General features: G+C 66.6%; 1 protein-coding gene across 1 annotated transcript in view; it reads right to left on the bottom strand.

Moving 5' to 3' along the window:
- The window catches only part of RYR1 (ryanodine receptor 1), a 109,006-nt gene that overhangs the window by 80,531 nt on the left and 4,425 nt on the right, over nucleotides 1-24,050 (bottom strand). Inside the window, 21 exon segments of the mRNA XM_039509927.1 lie at nucleotides 104-207; nucleotides 1,033-1,137; nucleotides 1,799-2,015; nucleotides 2,508-2,700; nucleotides 4,014-4,255; nucleotides 4,791-4,924; nucleotides 5,433-5,551; nucleotides 6,706-6,801; nucleotides 6,946-7,081; nucleotides 7,461-7,647; nucleotides 8,566-8,687; nucleotides 9,249-9,413; nucleotides 10,181-10,337; nucleotides 11,171-11,245; nucleotides 11,765-11,861; nucleotides 12,201-12,294; nucleotides 12,673-12,785; nucleotides 13,883-13,961; nucleotides 16,645-16,719; nucleotides 20,541-20,645; nucleotides 20,970-21,089. Of these exon segments, the coding sequence (XP_039365861.1) occupies nucleotides 104-207; nucleotides 1,033-1,137; nucleotides 1,799-2,015; nucleotides 2,508-2,700; nucleotides 4,014-4,255; nucleotides 4,791-4,924; nucleotides 5,433-5,551; nucleotides 6,706-6,801; nucleotides 6,946-7,081; nucleotides 7,461-7,647; nucleotides 8,566-8,687; nucleotides 9,249-9,413; nucleotides 10,181-10,337; nucleotides 11,171-11,245; nucleotides 11,765-11,861; nucleotides 12,201-12,294; nucleotides 12,673-12,785; nucleotides 13,883-13,961; nucleotides 16,645-16,719; nucleotides 20,541-20,645; nucleotides 20,970-21,089 (2,735 nt within the window).

Below are 24,050 nucleotides of genomic sequence, written 5' to 3'. Positions count from 1 at the left end.
GTGGAGAGGGGTCTCAGCCCCTCCTCGGGCCCCGTGACAGCCCGCCCTCCCCCGTGTTTCCGAGTCCCCGCAGACGTCCCCCCCCCAATCTCCCCCCGCTCACTTCAGCGTCTCCCCCGACATCTGCAGGTTGTAGTTCCTCTCCGGCTCGGGCAGGCTGTGGAAATCCAGCAGGCAGGGGTGAAGCCGCTTGTTGTCGTCCCGGATCTGACAAGGGGACGAGGGGTCAGCGACCCACTGACACCCCGACCCGAGTCCCTCCCAACCCCCACCAGCAGCGGGTTCTGGGAAAGGGGCTGAGCTGGGGTATTCGGGGGGGCAGGGGCTGGGCCAGGCTGGGGGGTTCTGGGGGGCAGGGGCTGGGCTGGGCCAGCTGCCAGGCAACCCACTTGAAAAGCAGGACCCAAGGGCTGGCAACCGGTGGGTAGCTGGTGCCCACCCCTCAGCGACACCCCCTCTCCCGCCCGGGGGCAGCTGCCAGTCACGGGGGGGGGGGGAAGGTCAGAGCAGGAGCAGAGAGGCTCCCTGGTGAGAAGCAGGAGGGATGAATTGGGGGTAGGCAGGGGCCTGTAGGGAGCTATGGGGGGGGCACTCGCGGGCCCATAGGGGAGTACAGGGGGGGCACTCGTGGCCCTGTAGGGAGCTATGGGGGGCACTCGCGGCCCACGGGGGAGTACAGGGGGGCACTCCTGGCCCTGTAGGGAGCTATGGGGGGCACGCGCGGCCAACAGGGCGGTACGGGGGGCCACTCGTGGCCCGGTAGGGAGCTATGGGGGCACTCGCGGCCCACAGGGCGTGCGGGGGCACTCGCGTGCCCACAGGGGGGTACAGGGGGGGCACTCCTGGCCCTGTAGGGAGCTATGGGGGGCACTCGCGGCCCACAGGGCGGTACGGGGGGGCACTCGTGGGCCCATAGGGGAGTACAGGGGGGGCACTCCTGGCCCTGTAGGGAGCTATGGGGGCACTCACGGCCCATAGGGGAGGACAGGGGGGGCACTCCTGGCCCTGTAGGGAGCTATGGGGGGCACTCACGGGCCCATAGGTCCAGCCCTGCTCGATCCGGGTCAGCGCCCACAGCTCGTGGATGTTCTCCGCCAGCTTCTCACGGATCCTCTCCAGGTGCGGGGGGAGGACGATCTGTGGGGACAGGGGTTACACGGGGCCCCCCAGCCTGCCCAGCCCTGCCTTGGGGGACACTCCCGAGCGGGTCCCGGCCTCCCCATGGGGACTCCTGGCAAGGGGGGGTCAGCGCCTGGGGGCCACGTGCACTGGGCGGCTCCCCACGGCCCTGAGGCCAGGCTGGACCCCCCCCCCCAGGCTGGGACAGGTTGAGAGCCACAGCCTCCCAACCCCTGCCCCCAGACTAGGTGGGGGGGGTCTCTTCCCGCAAGTTCCCCCAAAGCCAGGAAGGGCCCCTCCTCCAAACCCCTGGAGCCAGGCGGGGCCCCTCCCCTCAGAGCCAGGTGGGTCACCTCCCCCACCCCTGAGCCAGGCAGGGCCCCTCCCCTCAGAGCCAGGTGGGTCACCTCCCCCCACCCCACCCCGGGCCAGGCCGGGCCCCTCCTCAGAGCCAGGTGGGTCACCTCCCCACCCCCGAGCCAGGCAGGGCCCCTCCTCAGAGCCAGGTGGGTCACCTCCCCACCCCGAGGCCAGGCAGGGCCCCTCCTCAGAGCCAGGTGGGTCACCTCCCCAGCCAGGCAGGGCCCCTCCCCTCAGAGCCAGGTGGGTCACCTCCCCCCCCCCTCCCCGAGCCAGGCAGGGCCCCTCCCTCCCAGGCCGGGGCTCCGGGGGGCGCTACCTGCTGGGTGTCGACGGGGCAGGGGGTGAAGGCCGTGTGGGACAGGGCCTGGGTGGGCCCCAGCAGGCTGCGGACGCTGCCCGCGTCCTGCCTGTACTCCTTGATGGGCTCCACCCGCATCCGCTCGCGGGGCAGCAGGGCCTCGAAGCAGGGCGTGTAGCCCGGGGGGGGCAGGAACTTGAAGTCGCCGTGGCGGCCCCCCAGGAGGAAGCGGACCCTGTGGGGGGATGGTGAAGGCTGGACCCCTCCCCCACAGCCCGCCGGACCCCTCCCCGCTCCTCCCCCCCCCGATTCTCCCCCCGTCCCCCCCAACTGCCTTCTCCTCCCCGGCAGCCCCCCTCCCTGCTGGCCCCCACCCCCCTTCTGTCCCCGCTCCTCCCCACCAATTCTCTCCCCATCCCCACAACTGCCTTCTCCTCCCCTGCAGCCCCCCTCCCTGCTGGCCCCCACCCCCCGTCTGTCCCCCCGCTCCTCCCCCCACCAATTCTCCCACCCCGTCCCCCACAACCGCCCTCTCCTCCCCGGCAGCCCCCCTCCCTGCTGGCCCCCACCCCCTTCTGTCCCCGCTCCTCCCCACTAATTCTCCCACCCCGTCCCCACAACCGCCCTGTCCTCCCGGCAGCCCCTAATCCCCAACCCCATCAGCTCCCTCCCGCCAACCCCATACCCACCCAGGTCAGCCCCCTCCCCGCCCCCGGCCCGGGCTCACTTGATTCCCCCGGAGAAGCTGACCACGGGGAAGTAGAGCCCGTCCACGTTGAAGTTCTCGAACATGCCCTGCACGGGGAAGCCGTTGATGCGGAAGGACATGCTGGGCACGCTCAGGTCCAGGCAGCAGCTCACCACGTCGTCGGCCGCCAGCGTGTGCTGGCCGGGCGAGGCCACGGCGCGGGCCACGCGACCTGGGCGGGCGGAGACGGGAGGCCGGGCTGAGCGGCGGGCGAGGGCGGGTGCAAACAGACCCGGCGAAAGGCCGGGGGGGAGGGAAAGGCGGGTGCAAGGAGGGGGCGGCGGGTGCTGACCGAGGCATGCTGGCTAGTAACCTCCGTGCCCCGCGGCCACACGTCTGCATTCGGCACAAGCAGCCGCTCCCGAGCCGAACCCGGCCTAGGCTCTTCGCCGCCGCTAGGGGCTCGGGGCACGCGGGTGTTCTCCCATCGTGACGGGCAGGGAGCGGTCGCCCTGGCATGGCCCAAAGGAGAAAGACAAGACGTATGACTGCTCTGGCCTGGCCCCAGGTGAGGAGCTGCCTTCGCGCCCGTTGGAGCCAGCGACGGAGAGAAGCCGGGCGCCGGGACACCAGAGAGCCGAGCTGGGAAGCTGGCTGGGTAAATGCAGTTGCAGACCCTAGACTCATCCACAGGTTAGGCATAAGCAGGTGGCTTTAGGGGTGTCATCCGGGGAGCAAACCTGTGCAAGGTGAATGTAACGACGCTGCACGGCTTCCCGGCATCGTACCGAGCCTCTGTTCCTCCACTAGCTCCTCACTGACTTTTCGCAATCCCCCGGACTGACACTGGAGATTTCAGCCCCTGAATCTATTTCATACCGAGCCAAAGCGAGCTCAAGCAACAGACGGTGCAGTTTCCCACAGGGTGCAAAGAGTAGGCAGAAGTGTGCAAGTGTGCCAGAGAGAATACACAAGAGAGTGTCCGTTTGTGTGAGGACCTGAGTAACAAATGTGCAGGCCGTGCAAGAGCATCCACGTGCACATCAGAGTGCAAAAGAATGTGCAAGAGAAACAGTGTGGGCATAAGTGTGCACGACTCAGTGTGCAACAAGTGTGCAAGACAATGTGTCAGCACATGAGAATATGTGCGTGAGCAAGTGTGCAAAAGAGAACACAACAGAATGTGTGTACGAGGATGGACGAGTGTGTGTGCACTGAACATGTGTGCAAGAACAAGTGACTGTAGATGTGCACAGAAGTGTGCAAAAGAGAAACAGGGTGCGCATAAAAGTGAGCGTGCAACAAACGTGCAAGGCAGTACACACAAGCTAATGTGCATGCATAAGGGAGTGTGCAAAGAGTGTGCAAGAACCGGAGTGCGAAGACAGCGCATGCAAGGGCGTGCATAGGTGTGTGCAGGAGGCCGTGCAAAATCATGTGCCAAAAAGAGCATGTGAGTGTGCAAGAGGGGGCCAGCACCCCCACGCCTGCTCCTTTGCACGCCCGCCAGAGCGGGCAAGCCCTGGGCAGAGCCGGGGCTCGTACCTGACCAGAGGTGCAGGCCGTCGAAGCCGAAGGAGTACAGGTCGTCCCCCACGCCGTTGCCGCCCCAGCCCTCCCCGCCCCCGGGGTAGGGGCTGTAGCCCTCGGTAATGGCCCAGCCCACGCGCAGGTGGGTGGCCTGCGCCGTGACGAAGGGCTCCACGTAATCCACGATCAGCTCGTAGTACCACTTCTTGTACTGCGTCGAGCCCTCGTGCGTGCCCAGGAAGATGTTGGGGCGCATGCTGCAGGGCAGAGAGAAGGGGGGGTCAGCACTGGGGAGGGAGGGGCTGGGGGGGCAGGAAGGAACCCCCCCCCACTTCCCCAACGCACGTTATGCACCTTGCAAACTACAAGGTGCGACCACCTCTGGGGTGGGGCGCAGGGGCCGTCTGTACAGGGACCCCTCGCCTAGCGCTGGGATGCGGCCCGCCCGGCGCTGGGATGCGGCCGCCTCTGGGGTGGGGCGCGGGGGCCGTCTGTATAGGGACCCCTCGCCCGGCGCTGGGATGTGGCCGCCTCTGGGGTGGGGCGCGGGGACCGTCTGTACAGGGACCCCTCGCCCGGCGCTGGGATGGGCCGCCTCTGGGGTGGGGCGCGGGGCCCGTCTGTACAGGGACCCCTCGCCCGGCGCTGGGATGCGGCCGCCTCTGGGGTGGGGCGCGGGGGCCGTCTGTACAGGGACCCCTCGCCCGGCGCTGGGATGCGGCCGCCTCTGGGGTGGGGCGCGGGGGGTTTAACAGCTGTACAGGGCAGGAAGTGAGTCAGCCCTGCCCTCACCTGGTGACGTAGTTAATGAGGCTGGTCTGCAGGAGCAGGTCGCGGCGGGGGAGCAGGTTCTCGGTGATGAGGTTCTGGTTGGAGCGCACGGCCACCCCGTTGCAGACGCACAGAGAGCAGAGCACGTCGAGGACCTACCGGGGCGGGGAGAGGAGACAGCGCTGGGGTTTCCCCTGGCATGCGGGACCCCAGCCTGGCCCCGCCAGCCAGCTGCTGGACGCCCCAGGGCAGGGATCGAGTGCCATTTCCGAACAGAGGGGGGCAGATCGGGGCGTGGTCAGAGCACACTGCGCTGTGGCTAGTCCCTGCCCCCCAGGGCCCATGGGGGCAGATCGGGGCCGTGGCTGGAGCACGCTGTGCTGTGGATAGTCCCTGCCCCCCAGGGCCCATGGGGGCAGATCGGGGCCGTGGCTGGAGCACGCTGTGGTGTGGATAGTCCCTGCCCCCCAGGGCCTGTGGGGGGGGGGGCAGCGTGAGTTACAGCAGCCCAGGGGTTGCTCTAAGTGACAGCAGGGAGCAGACAGGGCCCCCAGCGTGGAACCACAATGGGGCCTTACCACCCGTCCCCAGCCTGTCCCTGCCCCCAAGGCAGGGACGGGAGAGCGGAGGATTCAGCCCCGGGGCTGCAGGCGACTCCCTCACCTTGTGGTTGCGGCCGTGCTTGTCCAGCAGGGAGATGATGGATTTGATGTGGTTCTCCTGGATGATGTTCAGCACCTCGGGGCTCTCGATAAGGACGCAGTACAGCACCTCCAGGATCCCTGGCGGGGGGCACCGGGCCGGGCGTGAGTGCACGCGTGACCGGGCAAGCGTGTGGCGAAGTGGGGGGGGGGGGGGGTTGTTTTTCCCTTGTTTTCCAGGGGGCTGCATGCAGAGGGGGTGGGACTCAGTGTCCCCGGGTGTTACTGCTTTAACGAGGGGAGGGGAGGGGGAGTTTGTTGGGACACAGGACCGGAGAGGGAGCCTGGGACCCCGGCCGATGGGCTGGAGGAGGGAGACCCCAGCGACTGGTGACCCACAGGCCCAGCTCAGGAGTCGCAGCCGGTTCTGGCCAGTGGGGGACAATGGGGGCGGAGAGGAGGCCCAGGCGACCCTGTTTACCTGGAGAGAGGACAATGGACAGAGGCGGAGTTGGGGCCGGGGGTCTCAGCTGCCCAGCTGGGAGCAGGGGGGCTCGGGGCTGGAGAGGGGGAGCAGGCAGAGCCCCCCTGGCTGCAGGGGGCCTGGGATGTGCTGGGCTGAGGGAGGCCAGGCCTGAGGCCCTGAGAGTTTCCTGTGCTGGGTTCAACTCTCAATAAACCCTCCTGTGTTACACTGGCTGAGAGTCGCCCCGGGCTAGAGATCAGGGTGGGGGTGGGGCATTAACCCCTTTGGGGGCGGAGGCCCCGGGGGCCCAGAGTGAGGGGACTCCCTGAGGGCCCCACGGCAGACAGACGTGCTGAGGCTCCGAGAGGTGCGGCTCCAGGAGGTGGAGGGGCCTGACCCCGAGGGAGAGTGGCCCCCCGAGAAGGGCTGTCGCACTGAAGGGGGCACCCCCCACGGACCACACGGGGCCAAGAGTGGACACGATCTGCGAGTCCGTGACAAAGTGTAACACGCACACCTGGGGTGGGCCGTGTGCACCGCGTGGGGTGGCCACGCGGGCGAACATGCACCCGGCTCCGCCGCTGCCACGAGCACACGTCTGGATTCATGTATCTGCTCACGTATGTACACGTACCGCTGGGCGTGTCCACACGTGCGCCGCACGGATCTGCGGGGAGCGCACGCGTGCGTCTGTGGGCCTCTGCCCACGCCTTGGCCAGGCCGGGGACGCTCTCCAGGCCCCAGGGAGGGCCCAGCCGCTGGCCTCGCCGCCCCGGGCGCGGCCCATGAGACCCGCCCCCCCGCCCAGCGCCCCTCAGCCCAGTCTCACCGGAGGAGGCCTCCAGCCGGTCGAGCTTGCTGACCAGCCAGTCCAGGTTGCTGGAGAAGAGGGCGCAGTTGGAGCGGTTGCCGCGGATCAGCGAGGCTGCGGGGCGAGAGACGGGCCGTCAGCCGGGGGTGCCGCCTCCCCCAGCCCAGAGCAGGACCCTCCCTCCCCCGCTCCGGGGCCCCGTGGGGAGGGGGCGAGAATCTGCCCTAGGCCCCGCGCCCGTCCCGGAGCCCCACGCACCCAGCAGCTCGTACAGCAGGTTGACGATCTCCTTCCAGGACTCGGCCGCCTCCTCGCCGGCGAACTCGGCGAAGTGGGCGGCCGTGCTGTACAGGTTGAGGCGGTCGATGCAGTCCAGCACCAGCGTGATCATGCCCTGCGGGGAGCCGAGCGCAGCCGTCACACCCCAGGGCACCAGCAGAACCCCACCCCCAGCCAGCTCCTGTCCCTTCCTGCCCAGCCCAAAGCGTGGGATCACTTACCCTGCCACTGAGATGCAACCACCTCTGGGGTGGGGCGGGGCAGCTGTTTATACAGGGATCCCTCGCCCAGGGCTGAACGTTGCTTCCTGCCGCACAGCGCCCCCTGGCGCTGCGCTGGAGCTGGCACTGACTGCGAGGGGGCAGCGGCCCCTACTGAGCCCCACACCAGCTCCCCATAGCTCAGCCCCCCATAGCCCTAGACTGCCAGGGGAGAGCGCCTGTCCCACCCCACGCTGACCCCACCCCCACCCTTTGCTCCCCCCTCCCACCGACCTCCTCCTGGAAGAGGTTCTGGCGGCTCTTGAGTGAGCGCAGCCGGCCCTGCTTCTCCTCGTGCCGCAGCTCCTCCTCCGGGTGCTGGAAGTAGATGATCAGGTCCCGCAGGCTCAGGATCATCCCGTCGATGGGCAGCGCAGTCCCGGCGCCCGCCTTGCCCTTCCCGCTCAGGCTGTCCAGGCCCCTGCCAGCACCGCGGAGGGAGGGGGTCAGCCTAGCCCCGCTGCCCAACCCTGCTGGGGGCGGATCCCACCTCTCCCACCAGCAGGCAAAGGGCCGGAGCCCCCCAGCAGGGCGGGGGACGGATTTGGGGGAGCTGAGGGAGACAGGAGACCAATCGGGAGGGGGCCCAGCGGGGGAGGGCAGTGGGAGGAGGCCAGGATGGGAGGCAGAGAGAAGGGGAGCTGGGGGGGGGTAGGGGCTTTGCTGGGGAAGGAGAGGAGTTAACGAGGGGGGGTACGAGGGAGCTGCGGGAGCAGGGGGAGGGCGCTAGGGGTGCCTAGGAACGGGGCCTGCTCAGGGGCAGGGGAGAGACTGCGCCCACCCCCTCCCCAGCTCAGGGGTCCCCAGAGCGCGACCTGCTCCTGCACCCCCCTGCAGACACGCAGACCCGTCACCCGCCCCTGGAGACTGGCCCCCAGAGCCAGCAAGGGGCACCAGCCAGGCTGCTCAGCAGGCTGGGGGGGGGCAAAGTGTGTGTGGGGGGGGAACCAGAGCATCCACCCAGCCAAATGGGGGGGGCATGGTAACTGGAGCCATCAGCCCCCCCCAGGTCAAGCCCCCCCATCTCCAACCTCTCCCTAGGTTCTGCACCCCCGATCTCCAATGCCCCCCAGGGTTCATCCTCCCATTTCCCAGGCCCCCCATGGGACACAGCCCCCTCCCCCTGACCTTCCCCCAGGGTTCAACCCCAGCCCCCGGGGCCCCCTGGTGTCCCCAGATTCGGCCCCCTCCCCCCAGTGCCCTAGGGTTCAACCCCCAGCCCCTCCGAATTCCCCTGGGTTCAACCCCTGGTACCCCCCAGGTTTGGCCCCTTCCCCCGAGTGCCCCCAGGGTGCAGCCCCCAGCCCCCCCAGCCCCCCCGGGTCGGCCCCCGGCCCACCGGACGAAGTGGCTGTAGAGGCCGCTGGTGCTGTAGATGATGCGGGCGGCCTGCGACTCCTCGTGCTGGCAGCGGGTCAGGGACAAGGCGTCGTCCATGTGCCCCTCCTGGTGCAGGATGGCCTGGGGGGCGGGCAGAGCCGTGGGGTGAGCGGGGAACAGGAACCCCCCAACCCGGCCACCCGCCCCCTCTGGGCGGCCCCCGGGACCCCGGTGCGTCCCGCCTCTGGGCGGCCCCTGGGACCCCCGGTGCGTCCGCCCCTCTGGGCGGCCCCTGGGACCCCGGTGCGTCCCGCCCCTCTGGGCGGCCCCAGGAACCCCCGGTGCGCCCCGCCTCTGGGCGGCCCTGGGACCCCGGTGCGTCCCGCCCCTCTGGGCGGCCCTGGGACCCCCGGTGCGTCCCGCCCCTCTGGCGGCCCCTGAACCCCGGTGCGTCCCGCCTCTCTGGGCGGCCCCAGGAACCCCGGTGCCCCCGCCGGGCGGCCCCTGGGACCCCGGTGCGTCCCGCCCCTGGGACCCCGGTGCGTCCGCCCCTCTGGGCGGCCCCTGGGACCCCTGCGTCCCTGCCCCGGGCGGCCCCTGGGACCCCGGTGCGTCCCCCCCCCCCCGGGCGGCCCCTGGGACCCCCCCCGGTGCGTCACGCCCCCTGGGACCCCCCCCCGGTGCGTCCCGCCCCACACCCACCTTCCTTTTGAGCAGCCCGAGGCGCAGGGCCTTGGCGTCGGGCGCGGCGTAGGTCAGCCACAGGCCGCTGGCCGCGTGCTGCACGAAGCACATGGTCTCCCCGTACTTGATCTCGGCGGCCCCCATGCCCTCCACATCCCGCTTGGGCGCCACGTCCAGCTTCTCCTGCGGGGGGGGGGAGAGGGGGCACCGTGAGGAGGTGGGGGCACCAGGAATGTGGGGTGGGGGCCATGAGTGTGGGGATGTGGATGCTGGGAATGGGGGCCATGAGTGGGGCCGTGAGTGTGGGGATGGGGATGCTGGGAATGGGGGCCGTAGCTGTGGGGGCGTGAGTGTGGGGATGGGGATGCTGGGAATGGGGGGCCGTAGCTGTGGGGGCCTGAGTGTGGGGGATGGGGATGCTGGGAAGGGGAGGCCGTGAGTGTGGGGTGGGGGTAATGAAAACATGGGGGCTGGTGGGGGCAGGCACAAAGGAGGCTGGGAATGTGGGGTGAACAGGGGGAGGGGCTGGGAATGCAGGGACTGGGGGGGTGGCTGCCACTGGGGGAATGGGGTGGGGAGGAGGGAAGGGCCTCGGCTCAGGCCCAGCCCCTCCCCCCCCTTCAGCCATAGAAGGATGAGCCGCAGCCCCCGACTCTCGGCTCAGCTGTCTCTGGGGGTCACCCCCCACACTGCCCCTGCTCTCACGCCAGGGGAGTCAGTGCTGCCTGTCCTGGCACCTGGGGGCAGGCGAGGGGGCGCCCAGCTGTCAACCCCCCGGCCGGACAGTCCACCCTGCGCTGAGATGCGGCTGCCTCTGGGGTGGGGTGGGGCGGGGGGGCTGTTTGCACTCCCACACTCAACACTATGGGAGGGGAAGTGAAGGAAAATCCCGCCTGCAAGACAAATGTTAGTGGCCCCGCCCCCCGGGCGCCCCCCAGCCCCGCTCTCACCTTGGAGGCGCGGAAGCAGAAGGCCGTGGCCTTGGTGTTGGCTTTCTCAGCGTCCACCACGACCAGCCCCTTCTCCTCCGTCAGGCCCAGGTAGCGCCCGGTGGTGACGTGCCGCACCCGGAACTGCTGCCCCCATCGCATGTAGCTCCCGCTCCAGCTGCCGGGGGGGGGGGGTGGGGGGGCAGAGAAACCCAGCGCTGGCGCCGCACCCTGGCTCCGGGCCCCCCAGCTCCGCGGGAGGCTGGGTCATCCTAGACCCCCCCCTTCCCGCCCACCGGATGCAACGATTGTGGCTGGATTCGAACCCACCCCCCGTCCACATACATACAGTCCCCAACCTCCCCCGGTCCATAATTCCTCCCTCGTCCACACAGTCCCCAACCCCCTGCTCCGTACAGTCCCCCTGGTTCATACAGTCCCCGACCCTCTGCTCCATACAGTTCCCTTGGTCCATCCAGGCCCAAACCCCTGGTCAATACAGTCTCCCCCCCACCCCAGCCTATACAGTCACTCACTTCCCTGTCCATACAGTCCCCTTGGTCCATATAGTTCCCAACCCCCTGGTCCATACAGTCCCCCAGGTCCATACACTCCCAACCCCTGGTCAATACAGTCCCCCCAGTCCCCTACCCCCTGGTCTATATAGTTTCCCCCCGGCCTATACGGTCACTCACTTCCCTGTCCATACAGTCCCCCAGGTCCATACACTCCCAACCCCCGGTCAATACAGTCCCCAACCCCCTGGTCTATATAGTTCCCCCCCCAGCCTATACAGTCACTCACTTCCCTGTCCGTACAGTCCCCTTGGTCCATACAGTCCCTGATCCTCCAGTCCAGGCAGTCCCTCCCAGTCGCTCACTTCCCTGTCCATACAGTCCCTGCCCCCACCCCACATCATCCAGCACCATCGTCTGAGCGTGACACCATCGTCCCAGGCCGGCCCCCCTTTCTCCGGGCGGGGGGGGGGGGCAGAACCCGCAATTCCCCTACCTGATGCGCAACGGCTCCAGCCTCCAGAGGGAGCGGGCGTGGGTGCAAACAGCGCCGCCCTCGTAGTTCACCACCCTGCCGACGAGAGAGGGGGAGCGTTGGGGGGGGGAACCCGAGCTAGGCCCCCCCAATCCATGGGAACACAGGCCAGATCTGGCCACCCCGGCTCACCACCGAACAGGCCGATCTCCCTACAGACCCAGTCGGGCCCCAGTGGAGACAGGCCCTGAAGGCGCCAACGGAAACTGGGGTTTCCCCCATTGGGCCGGGCGCTGCACAGACACATAACGAGAGAGAGTCCCTGCCCTGAAAAGCCGGCAAAGGGTGGGAGGGGAAACTGAGGCACAGAGAGGGCTGTGACTTGCCTGAGGTTGCCCAGCAGGGTGGGGCAGAGCCAGGAACAGAACCCAGGAGCCTGCTCCCCCCTCCCCGTCCAGCGCTGCCCCTCCCCTGGGTTACACGACCACGTCGCTCTCCATCTCCCAGCCCAGGCACGGACCCCCCAGGCCACGCCCTTAGCTAGAGCTCCCAGTGCCAAAGGCCACGGGTTCGCGCCCCGCTGGGGTGGGTGTCGAATCATCCTCCAGGCCGTACCTGCGCTCCTCCTCGCCCTGCTCGCTGGAGGAGATGGTGAGGCATTCGTCCATGTGCCCGTGGAAGAGACGCAGGACATGACCCCCCGTCACGTACCCTGGCAGGAGAGGAGAAACCAGCGAATGTCAGTGCAGGGGCGGGGAGGGCCAATGACACAGGGAACCCAGGAGTTCTGGCTCCCAGCCCCCCCTGCTCTAACCACTAGACACCACTCCCCTCCCAGAGCAGGGTAGAACTCAGGTGTCCTGGCCCTCTCCCTTCTCTCTCCTATCAGAGGGGCAGGGAGTCGCCTCCACCCAGGGACCTGCAGCCCCCCAGCTCCTAGTGTTATGGCCGCGGTCTCAGGGGCTGCCCACAGGGCTGGCATGGAGCAGGGGATCCCGGGGCCGGCAGCGGGAACCCACAACCCCTGGGAGCAGGGCCGGGGAAAACTGACCTTCCTCGCAGCCCGAGCAGATGGGGTTCATGTTCCAGAGCGTCTGCATGAAGGAGGCGTCGGCCTGCAGGTCCCCGCTGGCCGTGGAGAGGTGCTGGGCGGGGGGAGAGAGACAGAAAGGTGGGGGTGGTCGGCGCGAACCCAGGAGTCCGGGCCCAGAACCACCTGCCTCTCCCACATACCTGTACCTGGGGTCGTCTCATTAGGTCAGCAGACCCATGCATAGGGGGCTTGCACACCTGTGCACAGATGCAGCCACACACACACACACACAGGGGGCTTGTACACCCATGCACACACACATGGATGCAGCCACACACCCACTCTGGTACACACACGCACGCTCCCTTGGACACATCCACACACACAACCCCTTGCACACGTGCAAACACATCCATGCCCCACACGTGTGCACGCACACAACACGCAGGTACACCCAGGCACACACACACGTGCGCACAGACCTACTCACCAGGTAGCGCTCGGAGGAGACGCTGACTAAGATGAGGTCGTCCCCGACTCGAACCTTTTCACCCTCCGACCGCTGCTTGGAGGCGGGGTGGATGATCCACCAGCAGGCTTCCCCTGGGGTCAGGACACAGACAGGGCACAGGTGCAGCTGGCAGCCAGGGGGGCAGGGAGGGGATAGGCCCAGGGACAGCCCTGGCCCCCCTCCTGATTCGCAGGGCCCCCCTCACCTGCTGCACCCCCTTGGGCACCGTGAAGGCTGGAACATGGGGGCCACCCTGCCCTGGACCCTCCTGCCAGCCCAGAGCACCAGAGCAGGAACCTGGCCCTACTGGACTGCAACAGGGCTGGGCCTCACCCCACGGCGGCACAGCCCGGCAGCTGGGAACCCCCCACCGCGCTCTGGGAACTGTGGTGCCCCACTCCTCCTCCTCTCTTTAGGCTGATCACAGGCAGGCGCCGGCCAAGCCCCCTGGAGGGTTTGTCACTGACCATGGGGCTCTGCATCTGAACCCCTGGGGTCAGGGAGCCAGGGCTTAAGGGGCATCCGAGCAGGGAGGCGTTGCCAACCCAGCAGGAAGGTGGCAGGTGTCTGCAGCTGGCACAGGCCCCTGGGCCGGGCAAATGCGGACGAACCATGATGGTATGAATGGAAACACTTGGCGGCGACACAGCGCCGCACGCTGGGCAGGTGGGGAAACTGAGGCACAGAGCGGGGCAGGGACTTGCCCCAGGTCACATGGTGATCTGGGTCTGAGAAGGGGTGGGGCCTAGTGCTGGGAGCCAGGATTCCTGAGTTCTACCCCCAGCTCTGGGCTGGGAGTGGGGTCTAGCGGTTAGAGCGGGGGGGACTGGGAGCCAGGACTCCTAGGTTCTAACCCCTGCTGTGGGGGGTAAGGTCTAGGGGTTACAGAAGGGGAACCAGGAGCCAGGACTCCAGGGTTCTAGTCCCCCTGGCTGGCTGGCTGAGCTTGGACAAGTCACTGCCCCTGTATGTGCCTCTGTTTCCCCAACAGCAGTGTCTGTGCAGCACCATGCACAACCGAGTCCCAGTCCAGGGGTGTGGTTTCCAGGTACTACCATAATACACTTAATTAAGAGCAATGAAAATGTCCAGCATCGCAGTGGGTTCTGGTCCATGGCTGGGGCTCCCAGGTGCTACCGTAATACACCTAACCAAGAACCTCTGCATTGTCGGTTGTGCCGCCCCCTACCTGAGGCGTCCTCCTGGAGCCCCACGTCGAAGGCCAGTTTGTCTGTCAGGGAGCGGGACGTGGTCAGGCAGCTCAGGTACTGTCAGGGCAGGAGGCAGCAGGGTTAGTAGGGAGCGGAGCTGACACCGCCTGGCGGTGAGGACGTTGGCGTGGGAGCCAGGACTCCTGGGTTCCATCCCCGTCTTTCGGAGGGTCTGACGGAGCGGGGGGTTTTCTTACAGCTTTGCACGAACACGGCGTGCGCCTCAGTCTCCCTGGGTGCTGCGTGTGTGACGAGGGGCTGGGAGGGGGGTTGTTGTGGTGCAGGACCAGGTGTGACCTCACCTGGCAGCGGGACCCTGACAACAGCCTGGAAATTGGGTACCCAGCAACTAGTGCCCGGGAGCCCCCCCGCCCCCCGGCCCAGCCAGCCGGTTCTGGGCTGAGCGGAGAGGACCCCGTGACCTGCCCAGCCAGCAGGGGAACAAAGGCCTGTTTACCTGGGACCTAAGACAAAGGACGGAGGAGGAGCAGTTGGGGGAGGGGACATGGGGGGGTCGGCTGGACTGGGGACAAGGAGCAGCCGGAGCCCACCTGAGCTGGGCCGGACCCAGCTGGTCGGAGCTGAGAGTGGCCAGGCCCAGGGCCCTGAGAACTGCCCAGGCTGCGTCCAGACGTTCAATAAACCTGTTTGATGCCGGCAGAGAGGCCGTGCAGTCTGGAGATGGGGGGGGGGGGACTCCCTGGGGGGGCCCGCGGGAGAGAGAGGCCGGCTGGAGAAGGGCGTCACACGAAGGGGGCTCCGTCCGGACGCGCCGCAGAGAGACGCAGGGCTGCGGAACAGGGCGGGAGAGCTGCCCCGGGACGGCTCACGTCTGGCATTGGCTCCTGGCAGACCCGTGCTGCGCCCCGTCGCCCCTTGGCATTCCCTGGAACGTGCCCCCCCGCGCGGGCATGGGATGCATTACGCGGGTGTTTAAAATAGAGCCGCCCGGCCTGGAAGCCTGGAGGGCGAAAGGTTGCAGGGCCCTGGCAGGGGCACGGGCAGAAGGGCATTCGGGGCGGTGCCAGCAGAGCGCCTGGGCACAGAAAGAAGCCAGTGGAGGAAAATGAGGCAGCGAAAGGCCGGAGCCGCTGGAGGAGCAGCACCGGAAAACGGCACAACGGCACCATCCCCTGCGCCGGGCGAGTGCCCCGTGCCTAGGGCGCCCGGGGGAGCTGCAGGAAGGAGCGGTGGCTGCCGTGCTGCCCCGGGGAAAGGAGTGACCCCAGCTGCTGGGCCCATCACCCCGGCGTCCCGCCCAGCACACGTACCCAGCATGCATTGCACCCCCTGCCCCGTGCCCATCACCCCGGCGTCCCGCCCAGCACACGTACCCAGCATACACGGCACCCCCTGCCCCGTGCCCATCACCCCGGAGTCCCACCCAGCACACGTACCCAGCATGCACTGCACCCCCTGCCCCGTGCCCATCACCCCGGCGTCCCGCCCAGCACACGTACCCAGCATGCACTGCACCCCCTGCCCCGTGCCCATCACCCCGGCGTCCCGCCCAGCACACGTACCCAGCATGCATTGCACCCCCTGCCCCGTGCCCATCACCCCGGCATCCCGCCCAGCACACGTACCCAGCATGCATTGCACCCCCGGCCCATCACCCCGGCGTCCCGCCCAGCACACGTACCCAGCATGCACTGCACCCCCCGCCCCGTGCCCATCACCCCGGCGTCCCGCCCAGCACACGTACCCAGCATGCACTGCACCCCCCGCCCATCACCCCGGCGTCCCACCCGGCACACGTACCCAGCATGCACTTCACCCCCGGCCCATCAGCCCGGCGTCCCACCCGGCACGCGTACCCAGCATGCACTGCACCCCCCGCCCCGTGCCCATCACCCCGGTGTCCCACCCGGCACACGTACCCAGCATGCATTGCACCCCCAGCCCATCACCCCGGCGTCCCACCCGGCACATGTACCCAGCATGCACTTCACCCCCCGCCCTGTGCCCATCACCCCGGCATCCCGCCCAGCACACGTACCCAGCATGCACTGCACCCCCTGCCCTGTGCCCATCACCCCGGCGTCCCGCCCAGCACACGTACCCAGCATGCATTGCACCCCCTGCCCCATGCCCATCACCCCGGCGTCCCACCCAGCACACGTACCCAGCATGCATTGCACCCCCGGCCCATCACCCCGGCGTCCCACCCGGCACACGTACCCAGCATGCACTGCACCCCCGGCCCATCACCCCGGCATCCCGCCCAGCACACGTACCCAGCATGCATTGCACCCCGGCCCATCACCCCGGCGTCCCACCCGGCATGCGTACCCAGCATGCATTGCACCCCCCGCCCCGTGCCCATCACCTCGGCGTCCCGCCCAGCACACGTACCCAGCATGCACTGCACCCCCGGCCCATCACCCCGGCATCCCGCCCAGCACACGTACCCAGCATGCATTGCACCCCGGCCCATCACCCCGGCGTCCCACCCGGCACGCGTACCCAGCATGCACTGCATCCCCCGCCCGTCACCCCAGCGTCCCGCCCAGCACACGTACCCAGCATACACTGCACCCCAGCTGCTGGGCCCATCACCCCGGCGTCCCACCCGGCACACGTACCCAGCATGCATTGCACCCCCCGCCCTGTGCCCATCACCCCGGCGTCCCACCCGGCACGCGTACCCAGCATGCACTGCACCCCCCGCCCCGTGCCCATCACCCCGGCGTCCCGCCCTGCTTTGCACTGCTCCCGCTCTGCCCGCCCCCTCACTCACCATGGCGCTGTGGGAATGGCAGAGCAGGATGGCATGGCCGTAGAGCAGGGTCCTGTGCCCGCCGCCCTGTGAAGACTGGGGTGAAGCAGACAAGAGGAGGTGGCTGTCAGCAAGGGAACTCAGCGCCCGCCGAAGGCTGGGTGAGACCAACAACTCGGGGAGCTGCCGGAGGGGCTAATTACAGCTCAACTCATCTCACTGGGGACCCACTTACCGCTGACCTGAGCTGGATTCAGACCAGCGACTCAGGGCTCCCGGGTGCCACAGCCCATGAGCAACGCCGCCCCCCCATAGCCCCGAGAATCCAGCCCCGGTTTAACGGGCCAGGACGGGCACTGCCCGGCCGACCTGACGTGGCATCGAGCCCTCATCTCTCTCCCCAGGCACCAAGGAGTGCGGCTGGTAGCCCTGGCCCCCCTCCCGATTCAAACCCCCCCCCCCCGCTGCACCTCCTTGGGCACCGCGAAGGCTGGAACGTGGGGACCACCCTGCCCTGGACCCTCCCGCCAGCCCAGGGCAAGAACCTGGCCCTACTGGACAGCAACAGGGCTGGGCCTCACCCCATGGCGGCACAGCCCGGCAGCTGGGAACCCCCCACCCCCTGGTTCCGGGAACGGGGGTGGGGGATCCATCCTAAGTCAGCTCCCCCGCCCCCCCTGAGAGCCAGTGCCGCCTCCCCACCCCACACTGTCCGACGGAGGCTGGAGTCCAGGTACGGATCTCGTCTGGCATGGGAAATGCTGGATACCAGGTGACACCCCCCGACGCCCACTGGCCCACCTGGGCCGCATGCGATTGCTGTTATTACCTGGCACCTGCCAACCGAACAGTATCAATTGGTACCATGAATAATAACGGCTCCGGTTCTACAGTCCATAGGCCGAATTAGTAGAGCATATACGGTCATTGTTTTACAGATCATATTACTAGAATATATACGGTCACTACTGGGCAGGCCATACTGTGAGAGCATATGTGGTCCCTATTGCATGGGCCATGTTACTCGACTACACATGGTCATTATTGTACAGGCCTTATTACTAGTGTCAATATGGTGATTATTGCAAGGGCCAGTTATAGGGCCATCCCACTGTGTATGATCATGATAACATGGGCCATGGCACGTGGTCACTGCATGTGCCCTATTACCATGTATAATCATATAACATGGCCTATTATATGATTATTAAACAGGAATATTACCATATATGAGGACTGTGCACATTATGTCCACATTATTGCCCGGGCCTTATTGCTGTATATGATCAGTGTTACATGGGCCAGCTCATATAGTCAATATTGGCTGGGCTGTATTGCTGTATATGGTCAGTGTTATGCAGGCCATCTCATATAGTCAATATTGCCCAGGCCATATTGCTGTATATGGTCAGTGTTATGCAGGCCATCTCATATAGTCAATATTGTCCAGGCCGTATTGCTGTATATGGTCAGTGTTACGCGAGCCATCTCATATAGTCAATATTGGCTGGGCCATATTGCTGTATATGGTCAGTGTTATGCAGGCCATCTCATATAGTCAATATTGCCCAGGCCGTATTGCTGTATATGGTCAGTATTACGCGAGCCATCTCATACAGTTAACATTGCCCAGGCCGTATTGCTGTATATGGTCAGTGTTACATGGGCCATCTCATACAGTCAATATTGGCTGGGCCATATTACTGTATATGGTCAGTGTTATGCAGGCCATCTCATATAGTCAATATTGCCCAGGCTGTATTGCTGTATATGGTCAGTGTTATGCAGGCCATCTCATATAGTCAATATTGCCCAGGCTGTATTGCTGTATATGGTCAGTGTTACATGGGCCATCTCATACAGTCAATATTGGCTGGGCCATATTGCTGTATATGGTCAGTGTTACGCAGGCCATCTCATATAGTCAATATTGCCCAGGCCGTATTGCTGTATATATATGTTCAGTGTTACGTGAGCCATCTCATACAGTCAATATTGCCTGGGCCGTATTGAAGTAATATGATCAGTATTATGTGGGCCTGGCACGCTCCTTATTTCACTATAATAAGCTGCTGGTCGCAAGGGCCATATTGTTGTATATGGGCATGGTACCGCTCTGTTATATGAGCACTCCTGGCCCCTCTGCACCGTCTCAACCCACGGCTAGTGAGGTAAAGAGGCTCAGAGAGACCCTGCGTCAGAAACCTCCACTCCCAGCATGCCGAGCGAGGCCATGGGGCAGACAAGATGTGCTGCCTCAGCTCACCCCCCAACTCTGCACAGTGCCCCACGCCGGGGGGCCCGGCCTGTTGGCATTTAGGGACCATGCGGTGAAGGGAGGGATGGTGGAGGATGGCATCAAAACAGCACCGCAACTGGGAATGGGAGGGGCTAGTGAGGGAGGAGGGGTCATGGGGAGATGGAGCGAAGGATGGAGGGGGTGTCGGGGGGGGAGGGAGCTGCCAGGAAGGAAAGGGTTACTCAGGGGAGGCGCTGGGGTTTCCACCTTGTCTGAATCGGGGTAAAAGGGGAATCATGGAGGCTCCTTTGTTCCTGCCACCCAACTCCACCCAGGGATCTCGAAGCACGGCCCAAACCCGGCCATTGCGCTGCATGGTATGTGAGGGACCCCTCGCCTGGCGCTGGGATGCAGCTGCCTCTGGGGTGGGGCGCGGGGGCCGTTTACACAAGGACCCCTCGCCCACTGCTGAGATGCACCCAGCTCTGGGGTGGGGCACAGGGGCTAGTTAAACAGGGACCCCTTGCCTGGCACTGGGAGTTAGAGGTTAGAGCAAGAGGATTGAGAGTCAGGACTCCTGGGTCCCCTTTCTAGTTTTGCCACGTACTCAGTGTGTGGACTCAGGCAAACACTCGCCTAGTGCAGAGGCCGTGGGGCAGCATCTGATTGGCAAAGCACTCGGGGACCCTCCGGCGGCTGAGCATAGGGACATGATCAGCATCGTCCTCCGGGACGCAAATCAAGGGGGCTTGTGGGAGCTTCAGGAGACAGTGTCTGCCCTCGCCTCATGGGAACGGCCCTTGGGGGGCTCTAGCCGAGACAGTGGGGGTCCCGTTTGGCCACCCTAGCTCCCAAGGGGGCGCTGTGTTCTCCAGAGCGGCTGCCAGGGGGAGCAGGTGGGAACCCCAGCGGATGCACGTGGGAGATGGTGGGGGGTGTTTAGGAAGGGGGGGGTCACTGCAGTGAAATCGGCACATACCCACTTGTCCAAGTCGACACCCTAGAGCGTCGGCAGATGGGTGGAGAAGCAAAGGAGAGAGAAAGGGAGAAGAGAAGAGATGAACCGACCGCCTGCCTGGGGTGGGGCTGGCTGGGACCCCCCCCAGCTCCGCCTCTCCCTGAGCAAAGGGCACAGGATAACCCACGGGCAGAGGGTGAGGGGACAAGCAGGGACAGTCAAAACCGCTGCCTGGGCCAGGCCTTTTCCTCCCAACTCGCCGGCGGCCTGGGGAACTCCCCACCACTAGACATTCCTGTGCTCGGCAGGGCTACCGAAAAGCCGGGGCCCAGTCTGAGAGAAGGAATGGAGAGGGGACCCAGAGGAGCCAGGGGGCCTCCGAGGGCTGCTCGTCATGGGGGTCAGGAGGGAACGTCCCATGGGGCAGGGGTTCTGGGCCATTCCTCAGAAGCAGCCGGTGACGGGCCCCTGGGCTGGATGGGTCCCTGGTTCTGCTCCAGCTCGTTCTACCCAGCCCCGAGACTCGTCCTGCATTTCCCTTCCCTGATCACTTCCCCGGCCCCCTGGCCCCCCATCTCTCCCACTGCCCCCCAGCATCCGCTGTACACCCCAGGGAGCCCCAGACACCCGTAGGGCCGATGGGCACAGCCATGGGATGGAGAGAGGGCCTCCCCTTTCTCCCCCAGGCAATGCCCCCCTGGCTCGTCCCCCCACACTCACCTCGCTGCCCACCTCCATGGTGTTCGCCAGCATCTCCTGCAGGGCGCGGACGGAGAGCGACTGCTCCAGGATGAAGCAGCAGATAGCCAGGTCCGGGGGGACATTCTGCAGGGAGACGGGAACAGGGTCAGAGGGGGTCTGCCGTCCCCCCATGGGGAACCAGACACGCGGCCCTGGAGCCACGGCCCCAAGGGGAGCGGTGGGGGAAGCCGGAGAGGACTGGAGGGGGTGTGTGTGTCATAGCACCCGCCCAGGGAGATTCTCCCGCAGGGGGCTGGCGCTTGGGGGAGAGGAAGGGGCTGAGGGAGCTGGGATTCTGGCTGCAAAGGGGGGTGGGAGATGGGGAGGGGTTCGGGCTGCAGGGTCGCTCCCTCCTCCCCGGCCTGGGGCTCAGCGAGGACGGGGGGGGCAGGGGCTCCGGGGGCTCACCTGGGCGTTGGAGGTCGACTCCAGGAAGCAGAGGCGGTTCCCAAATCCCTCGGCCGCCAGGCACAGCTTGAGTTGCTCCTTCAGGATGGTGGCGGAGCACTGCAGGACGACTTCATCCTCCTGGGGCAGGGAGACATGGGGGGGGGGGCCTCAGGACTCCTGGGTTCTATTCCAGGCTGAAGGAGGGGTCTAGTGGTTAGTGCGGGGAGAGATTGGGAGCCAGGGCTCCTGGGTTCTACCCCAGCTCGGGGGGGGGCAGTGGTGGTGGGGGGAGTCTGAGAGCCAGGACACCTGGGTTCTATCCCAGGTTCTGCCACTGGGCCGAACCCCTCCGTGCCCCCGCCCCCCACCCTGTAACATGGGAAGGGCCTCGGGGGCTGACAGGGCCGCGGGGGAGGGGGGCTGACAGCTGGGGGGGATGGATCTCCCCCCACTCGTGACTGTGCTGTCGTCAGGAATCGACCCCAGGAGTCCCGACTTGCAGCCCCTTGCTCCACCCCCTAGACCCCGCTCCCCTTTGGTGCTGGGGGGCAGATTCCTGCAGAGCCACAGGCCCGCCCCCCATGCAACACAGTGAACAGACCCTGCAGGTCCCCCCAAAATGCCCCCTCCCCTCCGCCCGGGGGGATCAGGGCAGGCTCCGCCCCTCAGGCCAGGGGTAAACAAGTCTCTGAGAGGCTCCAGGACCCGCGGGCACCCGGCCCTGCCCGTCAGTGGGGGGATTCCCCCCCCCCCGCAGGCTGGCTCTCCCCTACACACTGCACTTGGAGAGACAGCCGGCCACCCCAGCAGCGTCAAACCGGAGTCACTCCGGATCTACCCCAGTGCTGGCAGGGGCAGGCCCGGCTGCGTTCAGCCTGCTCTGCCAGGGCTAATTAGCCGCCTGGGGCTGCGGGGGCGGGCGAAGGCTCAGACACAAGAGAGACCCTGTGGAGGGGTGTGGGGGGGTCACATTGAACCAAGCGGCAGCAGCAGGCCGGGCAGTGCCAGCCCAGGTGTCAGGAGAACGACTCAGGGAGCAGAATTCATTGCCCGGGGCCCCCGCGCAGCGCCAGCGGGCACCTCGCCTCCCGCCTACAGGCGCTCATTAGCCGCACACGCTGGGAGTTAGAGCCGGGGGGGGGATGGGCTGGGAGTCAGGTCTCCTGGGTTCTCTCCCCAGCTCTGGGGACTCCTGGGTTCTTCCCATTCCCCACCCCCCACCCCAACTTCACTCCTGGGGTGAAGCGCGGGGGCTGTTTATACCGGGAACCCTCATCTGGCACTGGGATGCAGCCACCTCTGGGGTGGGGCGCAGGGGCTGGGGAGCAGCTGCCCTGCATTTTAAGACTGGAAGTGACGGGATACAACAGCCTCTTAAAATGGCCAGGCAGGCAGAGCAGCCGAAGACACAGCACTGAGGATGGGGGTGGGGGTGGCGCTTCATTCGGGGGGGGAGCCCCCTGCCATCGGGGGGCAGAGCTCAGTGACCCGCCAGCACCCTGGGGCTCTCATGACGGGCAGGGAGATGCAGTTCCCTCCACATGTCCCAGCCAGGCCCCACGGCCACCCCCAGATATGACTGCCCCCGCCCCTCCCCACTGCTCTGCTCCCCTCCCCACCTCCCTCCAGGGACCCATCGAGGTGCATCCCCACCCCCCAACTGCCCCCCACCCACATAGGGTGCTCCCTCCGCATTGCCCTGCCTGGGCCAACTCGGGTTACAAGACAGGTGCTATTTCCACAGGGGAATGTGCTGGGTCAGCCCCCGCCGTGCTACCATTCCCCCCCCTGCGGGGAGATCAGCCCCCCACACCCCCACCGAGCCAGGGCACACCAATGGGGGGGCCCATCCCCTGCCCCCTGGCCTAGGGAGAGGGGTGGCACCAGTGGCTCCTACATTTCCAGAGCCCTACCCACGCCATGCAGGCTGTGCCGCCCAGCGTCTGCACCCAGCTGGCATCCTGCCCCATCCACACACCCCGCCCCTGCCTCCTCCAGAGCCTCTGGGTCCTCAATATGCCAGGCCAATGGCACATACTCAGGGGGTGGGTGGTGTGTGTATGATGGTAGCACCCCGAGTCCCCCACCAAGATCAGGGCCCCATCGCTCAGACCCCCACCGAGATCAGCGTCCCCTCGTGTCGGGCGTTGCAGAGACAGTCCCTGCCCCACATCTATAGAGCTCTGGCAGCCAGAGGAAGGATGATCATCCTCATTTCATAGATGGAGAAACTGAGGCCCGTGAATGCCAAGTGACTTAGCCAAGGTCAGCCAGGGAGTTAGTGGCAGAGCCGGGGATTGGCCACCTCCCCTCTCAGCCCAGAACCCCGGGCAGGAGGGGCACACGGAGCCCGTGGCATGGGGGAACGGGGGACCTCGGCATGGAGGAGGGGATGGGGTTGCAGAGGGTCCCTGAACTAGCAGGCGGAGGGTGGCCTCAGGGAGGCGATGGGGGCAATGGAGGCCCGGCAGGAGCCCTGGTGTCTCAGTGACGAAGGCTGGGCCCCCTTGGTGCTTCAGCCGCCTGCGAGAGGGACGAGAACCCAGCCCCGGGAGGCAAAGCAGCCGCCCAAAGGCAGGGAAGGGAACGTCCAGCATCCCATGGCCCAGCCCGAGCCCTCCCCAGCCCCCCAGGAACAGCGGGTGCCCCCCACCCTGGCCTGAGCCCCAGCAGACAGATCTGCCTAGCGCCAGGGCTCCAGACTGCCCTGCCCCCCAGGCCCCTCGGCAGCCAGACTCCAGCCGTGATGCGGGAGCCGGCTGAGAACCCAGCTCCGGGCCGGCAGGACCAAGCAGGTGGCACAGAAGTAGGTGGCCAAGGTGGGGCCGTTCCCGCCCCAGCCCCACCTCCGCACCGCCCAGAAAATGCCCCAGCGAGGGCAGATCCCCGGCCTGGAAAAGGCCGCCCGGCACCCCCCCTCCCCCCGCGGCGGCTTTTAAAGAGACGCACGCGGCTCAAAATAGACGGCTCCTCTCTGGGGAGGGGGAGCAGCTATTATCAGCACCACGAAGCAATTACCGAGCCCCAGCCTGGCCCCCCCGCTGGCCCCAGGGGCGGCACCACCAGGGAACAGGTTTTGAGGACAAGATGGAAGGAAAT

The sequence above is a fragment of the Mauremys reevesii genome, linkage group 22 (assembly GCF_016161935.1).
Source record: "Mauremys reevesii isolate NIE-2019 linkage group 22, ASM1616193v1, whole genome shotgun sequence".
In the NCBI taxonomy this organism is placed as follows: domain Eukaryota; kingdom Metazoa; phylum Chordata; order Testudines; family Geoemydidae; genus Mauremys; species Mauremys reevesii.
The sequence above is the reverse complement of the archived record's forward strand: the minus strand, read 5'-3'. Positions and strand labels throughout refer to the sequence as shown.